The sequence below is a fragment of the Chroicocephalus ridibundus genome, chromosome 1 (genome assembly GCF_963924245.1).
Source record: "Chroicocephalus ridibundus chromosome 1, bChrRid1.1, whole genome shotgun sequence".
Lineage (NCBI taxonomy): Eukaryota > Metazoa > Chordata > Aves > Charadriiformes > Laridae > Chroicocephalus > Chroicocephalus ridibundus.
In genome coordinates, this window is record NC_086284.1 from 24412826 (window position 1) to 24431117 (window position 18292).

An 18292-nucleotide genomic window follows, 5' to 3' on the forward strand; every position below is an offset into this window, starting at 1 on the left:
GCTCTGCTACCAGGCACATCCAAATGAAGTGACACCAGGAGCACATCACCGTTCATTCCAGACAAACGCCTGTTTTGCCATGCTCGCATGTGCTTCCTGCCACGACATGGATGGAGAAAGGAAGGGGGGAGACGGACCAGAATAGTTACAAACCCAGCGCATTATACAAACCCAACCCATGGCCCCTTTCTTCCAGTCTCCGTTCTCCTGAGGGACCAAGAGAAGCTCCTGCTGCCTGTACTGATTACCAACAAGTACCACCAGCTCCACGGCATCCATCAAGACCAACAAACTGGTCTTGTCTGTTTTACTGTGACAACTGTGCTGGACATCTGTGACCAGGCTGTAGGTCAGTGTGAGCCAAGCCATCAGACACAAGGTGGTGAGACTGCTGAGGCTCCTGGGCACTTCACTGCGGGATTAACGTGCCAAAATGCCTTGAGAGCTTGGAGCTTCATCACTCAAGGGCCTGCTTCATGTGAACCAGCAAGCTCAGTGTCCCCACCACTCCAACAACATGACACCCTCAGGGGCACCACTTGATATCTTGGGAAACACAGAGGGGAACCAGGACCACCTCTGCCACCATCACCCCGCCATCCATGAGAGTAGTCATGGCATCAACAATGCAACATGAGCTCCCTCTGACCAAGCTTCCTCATGGCCTGTGTCCTGGCTGAGTGTGGCTGCCGCAGCAAGGTCTCACCAGCATGGTTTCACCATTCCCCCACCTGGGACACAGCCCACTCACCATCTGCCCTAAGACCTCTCTCCTCAGCATGGACAGCCAAGAACCAGCAGCAGCTTTTAGTGACATTTCAAGCCTCGTTTCTCTGTGGCTTAGTATTTCTGTTGAGGAGACACTTGCTTCTTCCAGGTTTCTGAGGGCCCGCAGCACCGAGCACTGGGGCGGCGCGGGCAGGCTGGGGGCTGCGCTGGAGGCAGGGCCGGGGGCAGGCGGCTGGGTGCTGCCACAGGAGCGCTCACACAAAGGGATTACATTTCTGAAATCTTCTTGCTTAACATTCCTCAACCAGACCTTTCTCAGTTACACTTTTATTTTTTAATGCTCCCATTTCAGACTTGAGCATTAATCTATGGGTTTAGGGACTTTGATTCTCCTTTGGCCTGGTATGAGGCACCAAAGGCTGCCGGCAACGCACTTAACAGCTGCTCCGGCAAATATTTGGCTCTGGGACCTGAGCACTAGACGCTCTCACAGCCTTGCCTGTCAAACTGTTAGGGGGAAAGTCTCCGAGGTCATTAGTCAACTAATATATCTAATAAGGGGTTTAAGCAGCAATCCATTATATTTAACAATTCTGAGAATCATTTCCCTTTTAGCGCGCTGTACGAGAGACGACAGCGCCGGGAGCAGCCAGCTAAGCATCGAGTTCTCTCACCACCAACCGCCTAAAGCTTATTCAAGTTTATCATCAATTTTACTTTGGCATAATTGATTGCCCAGATGTGTGAGCAGCTTTTACATACAGCAAAGTTCCTGCTGCCTCGCGCTCGCGGGCTGTGCTGCTGCTAGGGAGGCCCAGGGAAGGAGCAGGCGTTTACCGGGATACACCAGGAGTCCATCCCCATCTTTTTGTTTCTCTGCAAAGGAAAAGCAGGTTCTAGGATCTGGCTTCTGGGATAAAAGCATTTTGAAATGTGCTCAAGCCACGGCTCGTAAAGGGAAGAGGGGAAGTTTGGCTTACACCTCCTTTTTGTTTCCTAATTTAAAAAAATCCAGAAGTAATTTGTTGTTTTAAAAAAGTCTCTCTATGCTCTTAAAAGTGGTTCTGCCGGCAATCTATAAGGGGAAAAAAAACCCCCTTCATCAAGTTATAGCACCCTACGGAGGAAAAGTTTTAGCCAGGCTATATATAAATATTCATTTTGTTCCTGATAAAATCTGTTTAATTCCAGTATCTAATAATATTTGGACAAAAAGATCTCTTTGTTAAAGCTCATACACTTTTTTTACCTTCTGTAGGGATCTTATAACGCATGTTCCCCATGGTCACCAAAAATTAAGGCCAACCTTTTCTGCAAATTTAACTTCAGCCGTGACTTGAGTATCCCTCCCGACTCGGTGCACGCGTGATGGTTCTGCTCAGGAAGGATCACAGAGTCACAGAATGGTAGGGTTGGAAGGCACCTCTGGAGATCATCTAGTCCAACCCCCCTGCCAGAGCAGGGTCACCCAGAGCAGGTTGCACAGGAACACGTCCAGGTGGGTTTTGAATGTCTCCAGAGTTGGAGACTCCACCACCTCTCTGGGCAGCCTGTGCCAGTGCTCTGCCACCCTCAGGGTAAAGAAGTTCCTCCTCATGTTTAGGTGGAACTTCCTATGCTCAAGTTTGTGCCCGTTACCTCTTGTCCTGTCCCCAGGCACCACTGAAAAGAGCCTGGCCCCATCCTCCTGACACCCACCCTTTAAGTATTCATAAGTGTTGATAAGGTCCCCCCTCAGTCGTCTTTGTTCCAGACTGAAGAGACCCAAATCCCTCAGCCTTTCTTCATAAGAGAGGTGTTCCAGTCCCCTAATCATCTTGGTAGCCCTTTGCTGTCCCCTCTCCAGCAGTTCCCTGTCCCTCTTGAACCGGGGAGCCCAGAACTGGACACAGTACTCCAGGTGCGGCCTCACCAAGGCAGAGTAGAGGGGGAGGATGACCTCCCTCCACCTGCTGGCCACACTCTTCTTGATGCACCCCAGGATGCCATTGGCCTTCTTGGCCACCAGGGCACATTGCTGGCTCATGGTCATCCTGTTGTCCACCAGGACTCCCAGGTCTCTCTCAGCTGAGCTGCTCTCCAGCAGGTCACCCCCAACCTGTACTGGTGCATGGGGCTATTCCTCCGCAGGTGCAGCACCCCAGGATGATGCTGCCACCTAGGGTTGGCTCTGCCCTGAGGTCTCAGCATGCAGGCTCTGCCGACCGAGCTGCCGAGGCTCTCTGGTGTGCCAGCCCCAGCTCCCCAGCGTGAGGGACAAGGTGGTTCACAGCTCACTATGAAAAAAAATATGCATTGAATGGAAAGAATGTATTGTAGCAGAGACGATCACAGCATGTGTCCCCTGGAGCATATGGATGCAGAGCTACTGGGGACACGAGAGCCTTTGTGTGGTGCTTTATGCTGTCGGTCTTGCTTGAGGCAAGTGGAGCTTGAGAGGTGCTTCTCTGGGCAAGGCAACCTGCAAGACCTTGGCAGCATCAGCTGAGCCATCAGCGGAGAGTGGACGTGATATTCCTCATCAGGCAGAAGAAGGAGTGAGCCTGACCGTGCACTCAGGATGGTTTGGAGAAAGGCATCTCTCACGGTCTTGCATCACCTCGCATCTCGATGTGCCACCAGACCGCTCTCCCCCTGCCAACACAAGAGTCTGCAGGCCCAGGGTTAAAAAAGCCTCTTCCAAATTTATCTGCAAGAAGCGAGTAAAGGAGATTCCAGGGCTTCGTTTTTCCCTGCTGCGTCTATGTGACTTAGCTGGGACGAAAGATTTCCAAGGCTTGTTTTGGTGAAGCCTTGGTGAGATAAGCGTATCATTTGTAGGAGGATGTCTGCCCCTCTAGTTTATATAAAAAGATGGTTTTCCCCAGAGACGCGATTCAAAGAGCACGTACCTGCTGTAAGCTCACCAGCACTATGCTCGTTTTGCCAGGCTAGTCTTGCATTCGGGGCCTGTCTCGAGACCCACTAAAGGAACTCAAGCCTCGTCCTTGGCACTAACAGAAGCAGGTCCTTAAAACACACCCAAAAGGTCGTGGAAGAATAAAAACAACCCACTCGCCAGCTTTGCAGGCTAAATCTCAAATGCATTTAACATTGAACTCTTGCTGCAAAACTTGCAGGGGGGGGATAAAACAAACAAGCCTCTCAGTCCATTGGGTTGCTTTAATAAAAGGTTTATTGGAAATATTTTTGTGCAGACATACAACAGTCAACAATGCTGTCAAAGCTACAAATTTGCTAAGTTTTCCGAACCTTCTAAAAATACAAGTAAATGACCTTCATTTGTATTCAGTCTGGGAGGGAAACAAACTCCACTGTAATGCGATGCTGTATTTGAACTACCAGAGGACATTAATAGGACATGAAAATGGTAACACTTCTAGAGGAAAAAACCCACACACCACCGCTGCTCTGCTGGGAGCCAATTAAACATCCCCCCACAGCACTGCTCCCCTCTGCATATCCAGATGAAAACCTCCCCATCTGAAACAATATTTAAGCAATTCGAGTACAGATATGACAGACAAGCGGGCACACGACTTGGCTCGCTGATGAAAAAGATGCTGTTAAAGACCCTGTCACTCAAGCCGCCGAGTATTTGACCTCCCAGCGCAATGGGCTGCACTTCGGGGGCAGGAGGAGGGACGGGGGTGGGGGGGTTCAAGTCGGACGACTCTTCCAACACACACGTGCTCACACAGTCCCAGAGGGCTTGGCTGCCTCATTGCTTTATATTATCTGGAGCCCCATTTTATTTATTTATTTATTTATTTATTTATTTATTTTAAGAAAAAGTGTTGAAAAACAACTTTGAGCAACTTTCCGTTCTAAGAGCTTGTGATGGTAAGAACAGCAAGCGCCTGCGTTCCCTCTCTCAAAGTATCAGCCAGAAGGGCAAAGGAGAGCACATGCACTGTCTGTTAAATCCCACGTTTTCTAAGAAACCCTGCAGATGTTTTGAAATTGATTAATTTATGCCAAGACGACATCTGGAACATCTTCGCAGGGAAGCCACCCAGTGAGGTGGTCAGAATTTAAAACAATCACGTCTTTCTGTTAATGTTGGCTTTTTCCCTTGGCTTCATCACTCCATAATTACCAGGGTGCTGACCTCCCAGCTATGCACAGTGACAGTTTGGCAATATATTAGTCTTTTCTTCATCGTTAAGACTTCTGTGCAACTGCCCAGAGCTGGGCTTGCCCACACAGAATTTGTCATTTACCCACTTCTGTTTCTCTTCAGTAGCTACATAGATGCCGAGGGGAAAACAATCCCCTCATGGCAGACTTCAGGAGAACTTGACTCACCTTCTTCATACATAAAGAAAGGCTTTGGAGAAACACCAGCACTCAGCTATTTCACCTTCTGTCCACCCCACAAGTGAGCAAGCTACAAATCCATATGATTTGTGAAGCCTCCTTGGCTTCACACTCTTATCACAAGATGACCCAGGATCCCCAGATCAACATGACCCTTCCACCAGCCTGGGGGACAGGAACCTGCCTGGGAGCAACACCCAAGGAGAAGTCCTGTTAATTCTCTGTAAAAGACATTCCCTGCCAGAGCTGAAATCATTTCAGTGTGCAATTCCTGTGGGTCCATGGGGTAAACGGCAGCCAGTGAACAATTGTCATAACCCAGGAAACAACCTGCTAGAGCCAAGGGACACCAAGCAGGGGGGCTTCCAGCAGGGACATGTTCCCCTTCTCCAAGCCCAGGACTCAGCTTGGTGCCAGAGAAAGCTCAGCTTCAGGAGATAATGGAGCTTTGCAAGCTCACAACACTGCTCTCTGCCTCCCTTCCCAGAGCTGCAGAAAGGAATCGGAGAAGTAAGCTTTATCACAGCTCTTTAGGGAGGACCAGGGAATCCCTCCACTCCCTTGCCTTTAACAGCAGCAGCGGTCTCGGCCAAGCTCTCTCGTTTTCCAGCCCCTTCACCCCTCCAGAGAGTCCATCTGAGAGCATGTTCCTGGCCAGGCTGCAGGTCACCGAGAAGCGATCACCTCTGGGATTCACTTGTGTGGCTGAACAGCACAGGGTACTTTCTGGTTTTCATTTGCAAACAAAGCTCAAAGCCTCCATTAATCTTGCCGCTAGGTATGAACAGGTATGGAAAGAGTTATTCTCTGCACCCACGTGGATTTCTTTTCTTGTCATCTATTGTACTGACCCGTCCTGCGGTCTTCTCCAGACACACAGGTCTGGTCACAAGCACTGAAGGGTAGTGGAGGGTCTCTTGGGTGTCTGGAGGGTAAGGTAAGAGGATCTGAGCTCTCTCCCTCCTAGAGCTATTAAGTTCTGAGAAGTCAGTGTAAACAATAACATAAGACTAGTGAAAATAAAATGGGAACAGGGCTGTGTTAACTGTGTAATCAAACCAAGGAGACTTGCCCCAATGCCACACAGGAGGAGAAAGCTCTAAGAAAATAATGTGTATGGTTTCAGCAAACAAAGCACCGAGTCTTTCATGTATGGTACAGAAAATGTGCAAGAGCGCGCTTCACTCTATCCTAACAGAAATTGCTTACAGTCAACCCAGAAGCTCAGCACCAGGAAGAATAAGCTGTAGAAACCATCCATCTGAAAGCTCCGGTCACATCAAAAGCCTGACCTCATCAGCACTAATAGGTCACTTCCAAAGAAGCCAGAGCTGTGCTCCTGGAGCAGCTTGTTTTACCCCTGCTGCTGCTTGGAGAGTCCCACCGGACACTATCTACAATACAAAGACAACCATACCACCATGTTACAAAACCTGGGGGCAGCTCCTCAGCCTCTCAGCTCTCTCAGCCTGGCTGGAGAGCCGCCCTTCAGAGTGGGATCTGGGACAGAGCTCCTGCACAGAGACCTTCTGAGGAACGGCGATGTGGCTGCAAATAAGCAACATGCTGAAGAGAAGCGTCATTGCCTGTTCACTCACTCGCCAAGTGACACAGCTGCTCGCACAGGGCCTGACCGGTGGGATGGGCATGGACTGTGTACAAGATCGGTCATCAGATTCATAACCTGCTGAGTCTTCATCTCTTGTATAGCTCTTTACCCTGTCCGCAGTGACAATTAAGAGTTATGGCAAGGGCCAACACTTGGATTTGAATTGAAAGCTCTCCCCATTTCATAGGCATTCTGGCTGTGCCTCGAACAGCTTCTTGTGGGAGAGCCCCAGGGCTGTGCCCAGGGGACCCTGCAGGTACAAGGTAGGGAGGAGGTTCTGGATCCGCTTGGTGCTCAGCATCCTCAAGGAGGTGTGGAGCTGCAGCACAGACAGACTCTGGAAGAGGTAAGTAAAAGGGTCCTTCCTGATAGGACAGAAGGAGCCCAACTGTCTGGGGACTGAGGAACACGCCTGGTCAGTACCACATTTCAGAAGCCAACGGCTACCCAGATGCATCAGATATAGCACAGCCACAGCCAAATTCTCCTCCAACCCATCAAGGTATTTCCTATCATTGCCGCTTATTGTGGGACTCAGCAAAACACGAAGAGCTCTCCCTGCAAACTGACTGAAGTTTATGGCATTGATACTGTGTGATGATCCAAAACTAAGGTAAAATATCCTCAGTGCTTTAAAACCAGGCAGAAACCTGAGAAACCCAAAGTGCTTCTCGGGAGCGAACACCCACTCGAGGGCTGCTCTGCTTCAAACTTGAGCTGTGAGGCATAACAGCAAGAGTACAGTCCTCAGAGTAGTTAAAGTCATTATTTATAAAACCGGAGAATGTAAATAGCGCATCACTAGTCTGCACTGCTGACTGGAGGCAATGCAAAACAGTAGATTTGGTGAGTTAGCCCTGAAGGGCAAAATAAGCCTGCAGGACAGGGACAGCTCAAGGACCATGCACCTCTCAAGCTCTTGGGCTTGTCCACAGGGGGCCAAACTGCACCCAGTGTGGCCACTAACTATGCCATAGTCCTTGCATTTCACTTATTCTGGTCCACCTGAGGTTTCTCTTATTTATGAGCATTGACTGTCCCCCAGCAAACACACTCCGGTAGATGCTGTAAAAATAATGTAATCTTGGTAACAGGAGACTTCCCTGCAGCATCTGCTATTAGCTGCTGGCTGAGGCAGGGGAAGAGACTGCGCATTTTTGGCGTGCACTAAGAGGCATGTGGTCTAGTGAAGTGCAGATTAGCGAGGCTTGACTGTTATCTTAATTTACAGCCCATATAGTTCATGTTAACTCCACACACATTTTTAGATACATTAGCAGCTTAGTTTGACTCAAATGCTTTTATTGGTTATTCGCCATTTCTCCTTGACAAGTTATTACTGACTTCCCATGCGAGCTCCCTACAGCAAGACCCGAAGCCCTGTCAAGGAAAAGAAAATGTCAACAGACTTCTCAGCAGTGCTCAGCTCAGGCTCCCGCTCACCAGCTTTAATTTGCTACCAGGCAATCCTTAAAGGAACAGCAGCTTCCATGCAAGCAGCGATTATGGTGTAACAAAAAGGAGCATCCAGGTTTAATTCAGGAAAACCACCGCTTCCTTCTGAATATTCAACCCCACACCACCACTTTGGTCAGAGCAGAGAGCTACCCAAGGAAACCTTTTCTGATCAGCCCTGGGTAGTTAAGCCTGGACAGTCAAGCAGAAATCTCCCATTCCTTCTGCTCCGATACCTTGTCTAGTTGATAACGCTTTCACACAGCGCTTTCAAAGCTTGCCGTTACTGCTACATGCGTTTGCATTAATGAACGTGGAATTCTGTTGACGCAGAGCAGCTGCCCTTCTCCTTTTGCTAACACACCACCGGAATACACCTCATCACTGCTCACCAAGACAAGCAACTCCACCAGCTAGGCTGCAGCATATTACAATACATTAATTCCTGTAATGCCTCCAAAGAACAAGAAGAATGCCAGGTCTTGACCTGGGTGGGCTCTACAGGATTAACTCAGCTAGAGATTAAGGCCTTACAGTGATGATAAAGTCTGACCCGCTAGCCCTAGCGTCACATACTGTATAGCCCTGTGACAAACCCCATGTGTAATTCCCATTGAGCTGACATCCAACACACGCACCTCAATCTAAGCCACTATTCACTCTAGGGAGGTTTTGTGTTTGTGACACACACTGACCTCAATTTACAGAGAGGTCAAAATGATACAGCCCATAGTCTGCACTAATAAAATAAATCACATTAGGTGACAGCTTCTCCTCCCCAGCATCTCTCATTATGTTCCGTAAAACTTTGTTGCACTAAGTTAAGAACAGAAAAGACTCCAGGATCCTTTCCATTCTCTGCTCAACACACTTACTTGCCTTTCTTCATTATTCAGAGCTTTTTTTCCCCCCAATATCCTCATGAAAAGCCTCCAAATTGTTTACATACCAACGTTTAGTGTGTGGCTTAGAGTACAAAGACTAAGCTGATCTTGCTTTGTCTCAGTGGGAAGTTAATTTTCCTTGTGTTGTTACAAAAGGAAGAAACAGTTAGCAGTTTTGAGGACAGGCTTACACCACACATTTCCTAAATAGATTTTGTTTCTAAATAAAAGGAAGTGTTTAACAGGTTAGATCAGCATTAAGATTAAAAAGCTCCTGGGATCAGGTTTAGCCTCCCCTTATTTATTCTCTCCACTAGCATTCATGCCTTTAAACAAAATTCATCTCCCAGAAAATATATACACCCACACTTGGCCCCTTGACATTCATGCCTATGGCAAAATTATTTGCACTTTTCCCTTATTGCATAATTGTCTCATTAGCACTGCAGAAAGAAGGTGATGACTCTTCCCTCTGCGCCATCAGCCTAACCCAAGAGCAATGCTGCAGGAGCAAAAGTTGCTTTTTAACATGGTAGGGGACGTCGAGCCTCTGAGGTGGCACTGGGAATTGAACTGCGACACTTGAGTGCTGGCATTTACTCACAACCCTTAAGGAAGGTTAAGCCAGTGGGCCAGGTTGGCGTTTTCCTTTTCCTTTTCCTCGCTAAACATGAATATTCATATTCAAATTGCTTTCGGATATATTTAAATCAATAAAAAGTTCTGGATGACGGTCAATAGGGCAAAAAACAGCGCCAACACTTTAAATGCACAGATGTAGTATATACATTAACCATGAAACCTGGCTAAAACACAGCAGTATTTACTTTATGCTATTCAGAAATGTGGCTTGGCGACTAAAATTAATAGAACTTGTCTGGAGGACAGCATAAGCTTTCTAAGAGCTCTTTCAGCTTTAACTTATGCCCCAGTTTTCACTTCTTTTCAAAATTCCACTCTATGCAGCAGCACGCCTGTCCTACTGGCACAGTGAGGCCGTGGAGCCAGCATTCCTTCAGGGCTCATGGGTCCGAGCGTGTCAGGAAGCCTGTTGATGGATCAGATCTAGAAGAGGGGCTGGTTTGGCTGAACAAACAAACTGCAGGTCTCCTCTTCACAATGACCAGCTCTGTGTGTGTACGTGTGTGTGCACGCACGTGCGTAAACCCTTCCTAGCTTTCCTTTGCAAGCCTATCCCACCTGGGTCAGGGGAATGCTTCCTTAGGGTTACAGTGGATGTGCGGATGCACATCATCTCCCTCAACATCTGACAAGCTTGTACCTTTTAAGTTCTCACTGTTCTGTTCTATTGTTGAAGTGGGAATGGGGTCACGGAGGGAAAGCCCAGGCTACATTTGAAGTGCACGTCCAAATACAGTGCGCAGAGTTACCGGGAGACACCTACTTGAGTTCATCTTTGTGCACAATGCCGTGTGCTCCGGACAGCTGCCCTGCTGAGCTCTCCGACTTCCACATCCTGGCTTTGTGAGTAAGCTATTAATTGGGTTTTAGAAAGCTAAGATAGAGCCCTAATAAATCCTGTAAGAGGGCAAGAAATACTCTAAGTAATTCATTGCTATCTTGTGTTATTCTGTCATAAGGCGGCAAATAAGTATTTTTAGCTACAGACCGTGTTGCAATCAAAAATTTTATGCCAAATTATCTGTTAAAAATTTCAGCCAAATTAGTAAACCGTGAATATCAGAGGGAGTAAGGTCTGCATGCAGCCATGTGCACTTGGTCTGTGTGTAACAAAACAGGAAATCGCAGCACCCCGTTCCAATTAAGCAAAGGCTGATTTCTCATGGAACATAAATTTTCTACTTTTCTCCCAGAACAACCTTATGCTGATGTTTTAAATAGTGGTAAAACATTGTTTTTAATTTCACACCTCACATAGCACAGTCAAATGCTTCATAACAACATAAACAAAACTTTAGGCAGAGCTTTGCGACTGAATTCAAACAATGATTTCCCCCCACAATATGTACTCAAGGTTTGCAGGGAGAATACAGAAACTTGTTGGCTAAGGCCACAGAAATGAGTTCTCTGGTGTTCTGGCTACTGCTGCCAACCCTAGTCAAGAATGTGTTAACAGTGGATGCATTGATCCAAATCCCATTATTCCCACCACCCATCAAGTAAAGAACCATTTATTCTATTTCCGCTCTCCTTTTGGTTGTATCATAGGATCGAACAACTTGCGACTGGGAAACAACACCGTCTTCTTCTTGAGAAAACGCATACCCATCTGAAAAAGCAAAGGAAAAAAAAAAAATCACTGGAGTTCAGGTCAAAGGCACAGTCCATTTTTAGGAACAGTTTTAGGCACCACTAAAGTTACATGACCGAGACTGCAACAATCTTCATTTCTACATTGCGCTTCTGCCATTTGCAGCTGTGCAGCACCTCGCCCACGTGGCACAGAAAGGACGTCTGCTGCCAGCTCTGTCTTACTGCTCCCTTCCCCAGGCCAGCTATGCAGTCAACACTGCCCTCGGAGTTAACTGGACTAATGAACTGCAGAGGGCTTTGGATACCACCTTTACTCCCATAGTGGCAGAGCTTCTTTAGAGACTTAACAGACAGGTAGAGATTTGCATTTTGGCTCAATTCCTCTATAGTCTGCTTGATACCAGCATTTTTCATGGAGGAACACGGAAATGTCTAGACCACAACTGCATCTGAGTCACATCTTCCTCTTAACTCTATTCAGTATTTTTTTTTTTGGTACAAGTTTCCAGAGAAATGGGAAACTCACGGGCTATACTGAACCAGGTAATGCTCTGTAGTAGAAAAGTGGGGAAGAGTCAGGAGATGTGAACTCTGCCTGGAAGACCCCATGAATATTACCCTGGCTAACTTTCCATGGGCAACTCTCCATTTCCCCCAAACAGCCCTGGAAACAGCAGCTTGTGAATTCTGAATCCTGCCCCAGATCTACCTGGGGTGAAAGACACCACATCAGATAAGGACAGATGTCCCAAGTACTACAGAGACCTACCAAGCATCTTTCAGAAGTCCTCCCTGACCAGGCTCAAGACATATTCACCCTTGATCACGTACTGAGGTGAGATAAGGTGGATCCTGACACAGAGGGACCCTGTGACAGAATGGCACATGGGGCTGAGCACCCTTGTAAGGCAGGAGCGGTGCGAGGGCCCTCAGCAGTTGGTGGCACAGACTTAACTGCCTCCCCATGAGCCTGAATACAGCCTGCTTTAAAGCAGGTGACTGATGCTGGTAGCCAGGAGAAGACCAGCTGGCCAGAAATAAGCTGTATCCCCTGAGTGAGGCTTGTTAAAGCTTCACCTTGACAACTAAGTTGAGACCAGGTGAGCTGACCACAGACACTCTAAGGATTCCTGGATCTTTTCCTCTGGCTGATGCCTGCACACAGGGAGGGTGGTCAGTGAGTCATACACAGATGTAAGCTGCTGGGAGGAGAGTCCCACAACATTAGGGACGACCACTGCTCAATTAATGGGGAGGATTGTCTCCTCTCCCACAGAATGCAGGTAAATGTCACCTCTGAAGGCACAGGCACAACATACACTCCCTTAGCAGGAGAGCCCACTATCAGCCGGTTAGCTGAACTGAACCACAAGCATGGTAGGACATCTTTGCCAGTAAGCGGAGGGGATTCAAACAGAAATACATTATCCAGAACTAACTTCCATCACATCTTCCTCTTGGAGTGATTGCAGGACTGGATGAACTTTCATTTGATTACATGACTGATCATCCCAGCATCTCATTTTATTTTCCCTGAGCAATTCCACGCCAATATACATACAGCTACAGAGGTACAGGTTGGGTTTTCCTGTCTCTAGCTGAAGGTTCACAAAATATATCCACAAAATGCAAACTCTCTTTTGGAAAAAGTATGTGTATGCTGGATAACTGCAAAGGAGATATGATTTACAAAACACACCTTCATTTAAAAAAGGGCAAATTCACACTTAAAACAAATACCTCCAGTGCGTTTGTTCCATGCTAAGGGCCAGCATACTATTAGCTTTTTTGGCTAAATTCTCAATGGAAAGTCAATTTGGTCAAAGACCACAAGCTAAAGCCCTAAATGACTGAAGTCCATGCCCCATAACCTGGTCTGCATCAAGATGGCTTTGCTGTATTTACTTATCCAGTAAGATCATTCAGTGCAGTAGATTCTTCACTGCCGTAACTACTGCACATCCAGCACTGACCCCACTGGTGCGCGGAATCCATCAACTCCAGGTGCCTTCCCATGACCTGCTTATTTCCCATGCTGCCACTGCCAGGCAGCACAAGCACCCTGCAAAGCCAATGCAAAACGCATCTAAGAAATACGTTCACTATTCTCACACCAGCAGAAAACACCTTAACAGGACAAAAAAATTGAGGCTAAGACGATCAATGGTTAAGAATGCCAGTGGTATCTTTACAACCTCATGTTCTGGACCTATTCTGAAATATCAGCAACGCGATTTTTGTGCATACACCATGGGAAAGGGTGTGACCCCCCATACACGCACACCGTTCTACTTAGTCGAAGCTCAATATTTGGCAGCTTATTTAAAACTTTTCCTGTTGCTCTCTATACAGGTAGATGAGTTCATATTGCATTTTTAAATTCATACTACAAGTAAAAAATCGAGCTCCAAGTCGTTCAGGCAGCTGACTGTGCCTTGCAGACTCAGAACGCTGTGAACGCTCGAGTCTCATCCGCACTCCCCAAGTAGCTCTATGTTTCCACTATTTTCAGACCTTATCCAAAAACAATGAAATTTTCCATCTGCCAGTTACCAGGGAACTTTTCGGAAGTTTGAACTTTTCCCCCAACGCTGGTTTAAAAACCACACCTATGAGCCTGCCCTGGGAACAAGGCCCTCATTGTTCGGCTGTCCTGCAGCAGCCCAAGGAAGGAGCACATTTCTTTGGGACTTTCTGGGCACAACCCACTCATGGCTGTTGCAGAAGGAAGGACCTTTGTACTCAGAGACTTTCCGTTAATGAACGAAAGGAGCACTTTTGAGTATCTGTCAGTTGGCTCATTTGTTAAGAGGAGATTCATGTTCTCATCACATCTAAGGTTTCACTCGTACCAGATATTATCAGGCAACCTACTAAATTTTAAAAAGCATCCTGTTGTTTTTTTGGTTTTTTTTTTTTTTTTTTTAAAGCTTTGATATTCTATTAGTAGATCAGAATCTAGTCTCCCATTAGGTTTCTAATTTAACACATGCTGTTTCTGCTCACTGCAGACCAATTGTGGTCTGTGCAATGCTGGATTAGAGAAACTATCTCCATGCATGTGTCCTGAAGACAGTAACGCTGCGCGAGCTCAACAGCCCACTCGCAACAGCTTCCAAGACCAGGACCAGAAAGGGCTTATTTTTTATTCCAGAAAAATATGCTCAGGGAAGGACTGCGTACAGTTTTGGTCACTTCAGGGATTTATTTTAGAGGTCTCCAACTCCTTGCACTCTCCTCCAACACATCTGAACTGTGTGTCACAGGGTTTTTTAGCCCAACCAGAAAGAGAGCAGTTCTCACTGGAAGCCTGGCAGAACCCTTGCCTTCTGCAGCAATTCACTATTTCATACATCCAATGGTATTATGGTTGAGTATAGTCCAAATTATAAAATGCATTTTACCATCATGTTGTTTGCCTTTGGAGAATAAATGCCCAGATTCAAATTCGCTAAAATTAAGTTTTAGTGTTTGTAGGGATGGGAGGGGCTTTTTTTTTTTTTTAAATAAATCTCTTCTAGGAAATGTTGCTTCTTAGATACCAAAAATCTCTCTAACATAATAAAAATCAACATTAGGGTATCAGTTGGTGAGCCAAATTCTCTCTTAGGCCAAATGTCTGGTTCTGCACAGTTTTTAAGGAGATTTGCTATGATGTCGCAGTTCACGTTTACCAGTTAAACAGCAAACGCTAACTCTGTTTTGACTTCTCTGGCAACCCTCTTCCATTTTTCCTGAGAAAGTAAGAGCTGCTTTAAATCTTGAACGTTTTCACTAATGCTTACAGAGATCATTCATTTCTCTGCTGATAAACTGTGTTTTCTAAAGGACCCATGAGGAATTCCTGATAAACGGTCCCATCTCTTTTGTCCCAGATACTAACCTACCCGTATTTGCATGTAGCAAACAGACAGATTTCACAGCATCAATTCTAAACTAATTATTCATATTTCTTTTTCTTAAGTTGATTTTAAAAGCTTGCAACTCTGCTTGACAGTCAACAAATATGTAGCTTGGAAAAAATACAGAATGTATATTATATTTTAAACACATGCAAGATAGGAGGAAATGGAGCTTAAAAAGCATCTCGAGTAGCTACCCTGTTGTTTTTCAAATCAAAATGCACCAGTAGAAGAGTGAGAGGAAGAAGGTGTCCGCTAGTGGAGAATAAATGGTGGGATTAGAGCCCTCAGCATGAACACATTATTATTATTTATTATTCGTCAGCCCCCATACTGTGAAATGAACCTCAGATGACAGGTGCTTTTTCTCCGTTGATTAATAAGGTGCAAACCATACGCTCTGCACTCAGATTTACTCTATGCAATCACCATATTCTGTCAAAGGAAGAGGGATTTTCTTTGCTAGCATAGGAAATCTGGGCCAAGTGCAGTAATCCTCATTCAGGCATGGCTCTCTGCATTTCAGGGGGAATTCTGCGAGAGCAGGATTCAGCTGTTTTTAAGAGCATGCTGTGACAAATGACAACTAAACACTGGCAGGGGGTATTCTGAATTACAGGAGGGAAACTGCGCTAGAGGGATGCTATGGGACTTTCCTCAAAGACGGACAGGTCTGAAGGTACCTGAGCAAGTGGGGAGCATCACCCTTCCCATCCCGCTGGTGAGGCTCTAGGGGCACAGGTGAGACAGGTCAGTTGTGCAGGAAAAAAGCGGAGGTCAAGAGCCATCTTTTGGTGGTTTTGGTTAGACAATCATAGCTTTGTCTAAAGGAAATGCTAATTCCACAAAGTCACAGCAAAAACCAGACATGAACTTGGATGGAGACTGGGAGAAAACTCACCTGGAGAAAATCTCATTGCCAGCAAGCTGTCTGAGAGGGGAAGCTTTTGGGAGTCATTATTGTTCCTTCCCTAGAGCCCCACAGCACACTAAAGGGAAAGGTCCAAAGACATGTCTGAGAGGAGCCTGGTGGCATTTCCCGCTCGCTCTTAAGAGGCTTTAGAAAGCAGATGGCAATGGGCGATCTCCGATTTCAACACGGCACCTTCAGCAGGAACTACACCAAGCCTGGAGGCCAGCGCTGTCACCGCTGCTTGCAAGATTCCACTGAGATGGTTTTAGGTTAGCACACGGGCTTGAAACCATATAAAACTCTTCCAATGCAATCTCATGACCATGCCATCCAGCAGGAGCTTGAATATTTTTTCTTTTTTATAAAGTTTTCATAAAGCTTCCCAGGAGTTCTACTGGTAGGAACCAACCACAGGATCTTTAACAGTACAGTTAGTAGCTAGATTTCCTTCATGCTTCTGACAGCTCTACATGATTCAGGAACACAAAAACAAAGCCAGAGCAAGAAAAACTGACACAAAGGTCTTACACATTTTAAGGGCACACCCTTCCAAATGGACAGGGGCTACTCTCCAAGGCAGCCAGCCTGAGCCAGTTTCTTTACTGGGAGGAGGTGTTTAAGAGATTAATCCCGGCTGGCACTCCTGTATGTCATTGATGTGGCACTGACTGTGTGGCTCTGTCCCCTACTTCGGGGGTTGGATCTGGCAGAGCTTGGTGCTGTATGGGAGCGCCCCAGCCATGCAACCTGCCTGAAGGTCTTGTGTTGGGCTAATGCATTTGGAGAGGGTCTGGCTCACCAAGGGAGAGCTAAGGAAACACACGGAGTGACCTTCTGCCTTTTGATACAGGGCTCTGCAGACTTACCTCAGTCATCTTTTTCCTCTCACCGTGGACCACTAATAGAAGACCTGAAATTCCCCATGAGATTTTTCTCCTTTCCATGTGATTGGAAACAAAGCTATTTAAGCATTGTTTCCTCTCCAAAAATTTGGAAACAATTGTTGTCAAAAATAAAGTGACTCTCGAATCAGTACTGCATCTTTACATTCTGTGCTAAGAAATTTAATCCTGTTTTTCTTCCTTGTTGGGACCAAGGCAATTGATTTGCTTAGGTCTTTGTCAGGTCTAACTAAACAAACCATATTACTGCTTTATAAGCAAGTGTCAGATTCTGAATTGAAGTCACACAAGCAATTTGTGAAAGAAGTGGCCTTCACAGGTTAGGAACTTGGAGCCTGGTGGAAACATATCAACAGTTCAAGACTTCAAACAGAATGCTCGTAGTGTGATTTAAGATATTGGCCCAGCATGTCAAGGCTACTGCCCTATTCATCAACTCTTTGCTTTTGAAGATTTCTAGCGTTTAGTAAACAGTCGTACAATTTAGGGTTGTGAAAATAGTACATATGTTCCCTAGATTTCCCATGACCTTGTACATACAGCAGCTATGCAACATTGGAAAGTAACATTTGACAAGAGATGACAGAAGTTTTAGCGTCACGGATACAGCATAAAAAGCGTCTTTCAATCCTAACAGCTTCACAATCAAAATTTACCTTCATGTGAAAAACAGACTGCTGATTGTGACCCGTCCTGACTGGCCCTTCTCATTTAGCACATAATCATTTGCATTTATAGGGAAGCTGGTTATCCAAATTAGGGTTTATTTTGAGATCTCATTTTTCTTTCTTTTCATCTACTAACAACCTGATAATGTATTCTATCAGACTAAAAGCATATATCAAATCTGACTAGTCACCACTGGTGTATCTCCTGTCTGCACCGTGCTAAGTCTCTACAGCAGATTACTTTTGATGGCAATTTATCTGTGCATTTTATGTATTTCTTCTGCCAACCATCACCTTTGGAATCTCCTCAAAGAACATGTTTGCATGCCCAAAGCCTTGCTACCGTCAGCAGCCCTGGCTCCTTGACACAAAGGATTAAATCCTGGCAGGAGAGCATGGTCCACAGGACTGCTCTGTGCACGGCCTCTTTTTCCAGGAGCAATAGGATTGATCACTAAAGACCCTACACCACTTGACAACGATGGCCTTGCAATGGCTCTATGAAGGACAAAGACTAGCAGATCCGCCACTGTCTCACCCCTTTCGAGTCAAATTCCCTGTGGGAAATAGGCATATCACAGGAATTTGAGTTCTCAAATCCCATCCCTGCCTCCATGGCCAGAGCCACAACAGTTGTACTACAGAAGATGACACAGCCAGCAGTGAGATTTGACT

At 46.1% G+C, this 18292-nt stretch overlaps 1 protein-coding gene across 4 annotated transcripts in view; it reads right to left on the minus strand.

The window, feature by feature from the left end:
- Window positions 1-3893: 3893 nt before the first annotated feature.
- The window catches only part of ATP8A2 (ATPase phospholipid transporting 8A2), a 353486-nt gene continuing 339087 nt past the window's right edge, over window positions 3894-18292 (minus strand). For all 4 annotated transcript variants that reach the window (XM_063331450.1, XM_063331475.1, XM_063331458.1 and 1 more), the window contains exon 37: window positions 3894-11248. In XM_063331450.1, the coding sequence (XP_063187520.1) occupies window positions 11151-11248 (98 nt within the window). In that variant the 3' untranslated portion in view covers window positions 3894-11150. The remainder of the gene's footprint in view (window positions 11249-18292) is intronic.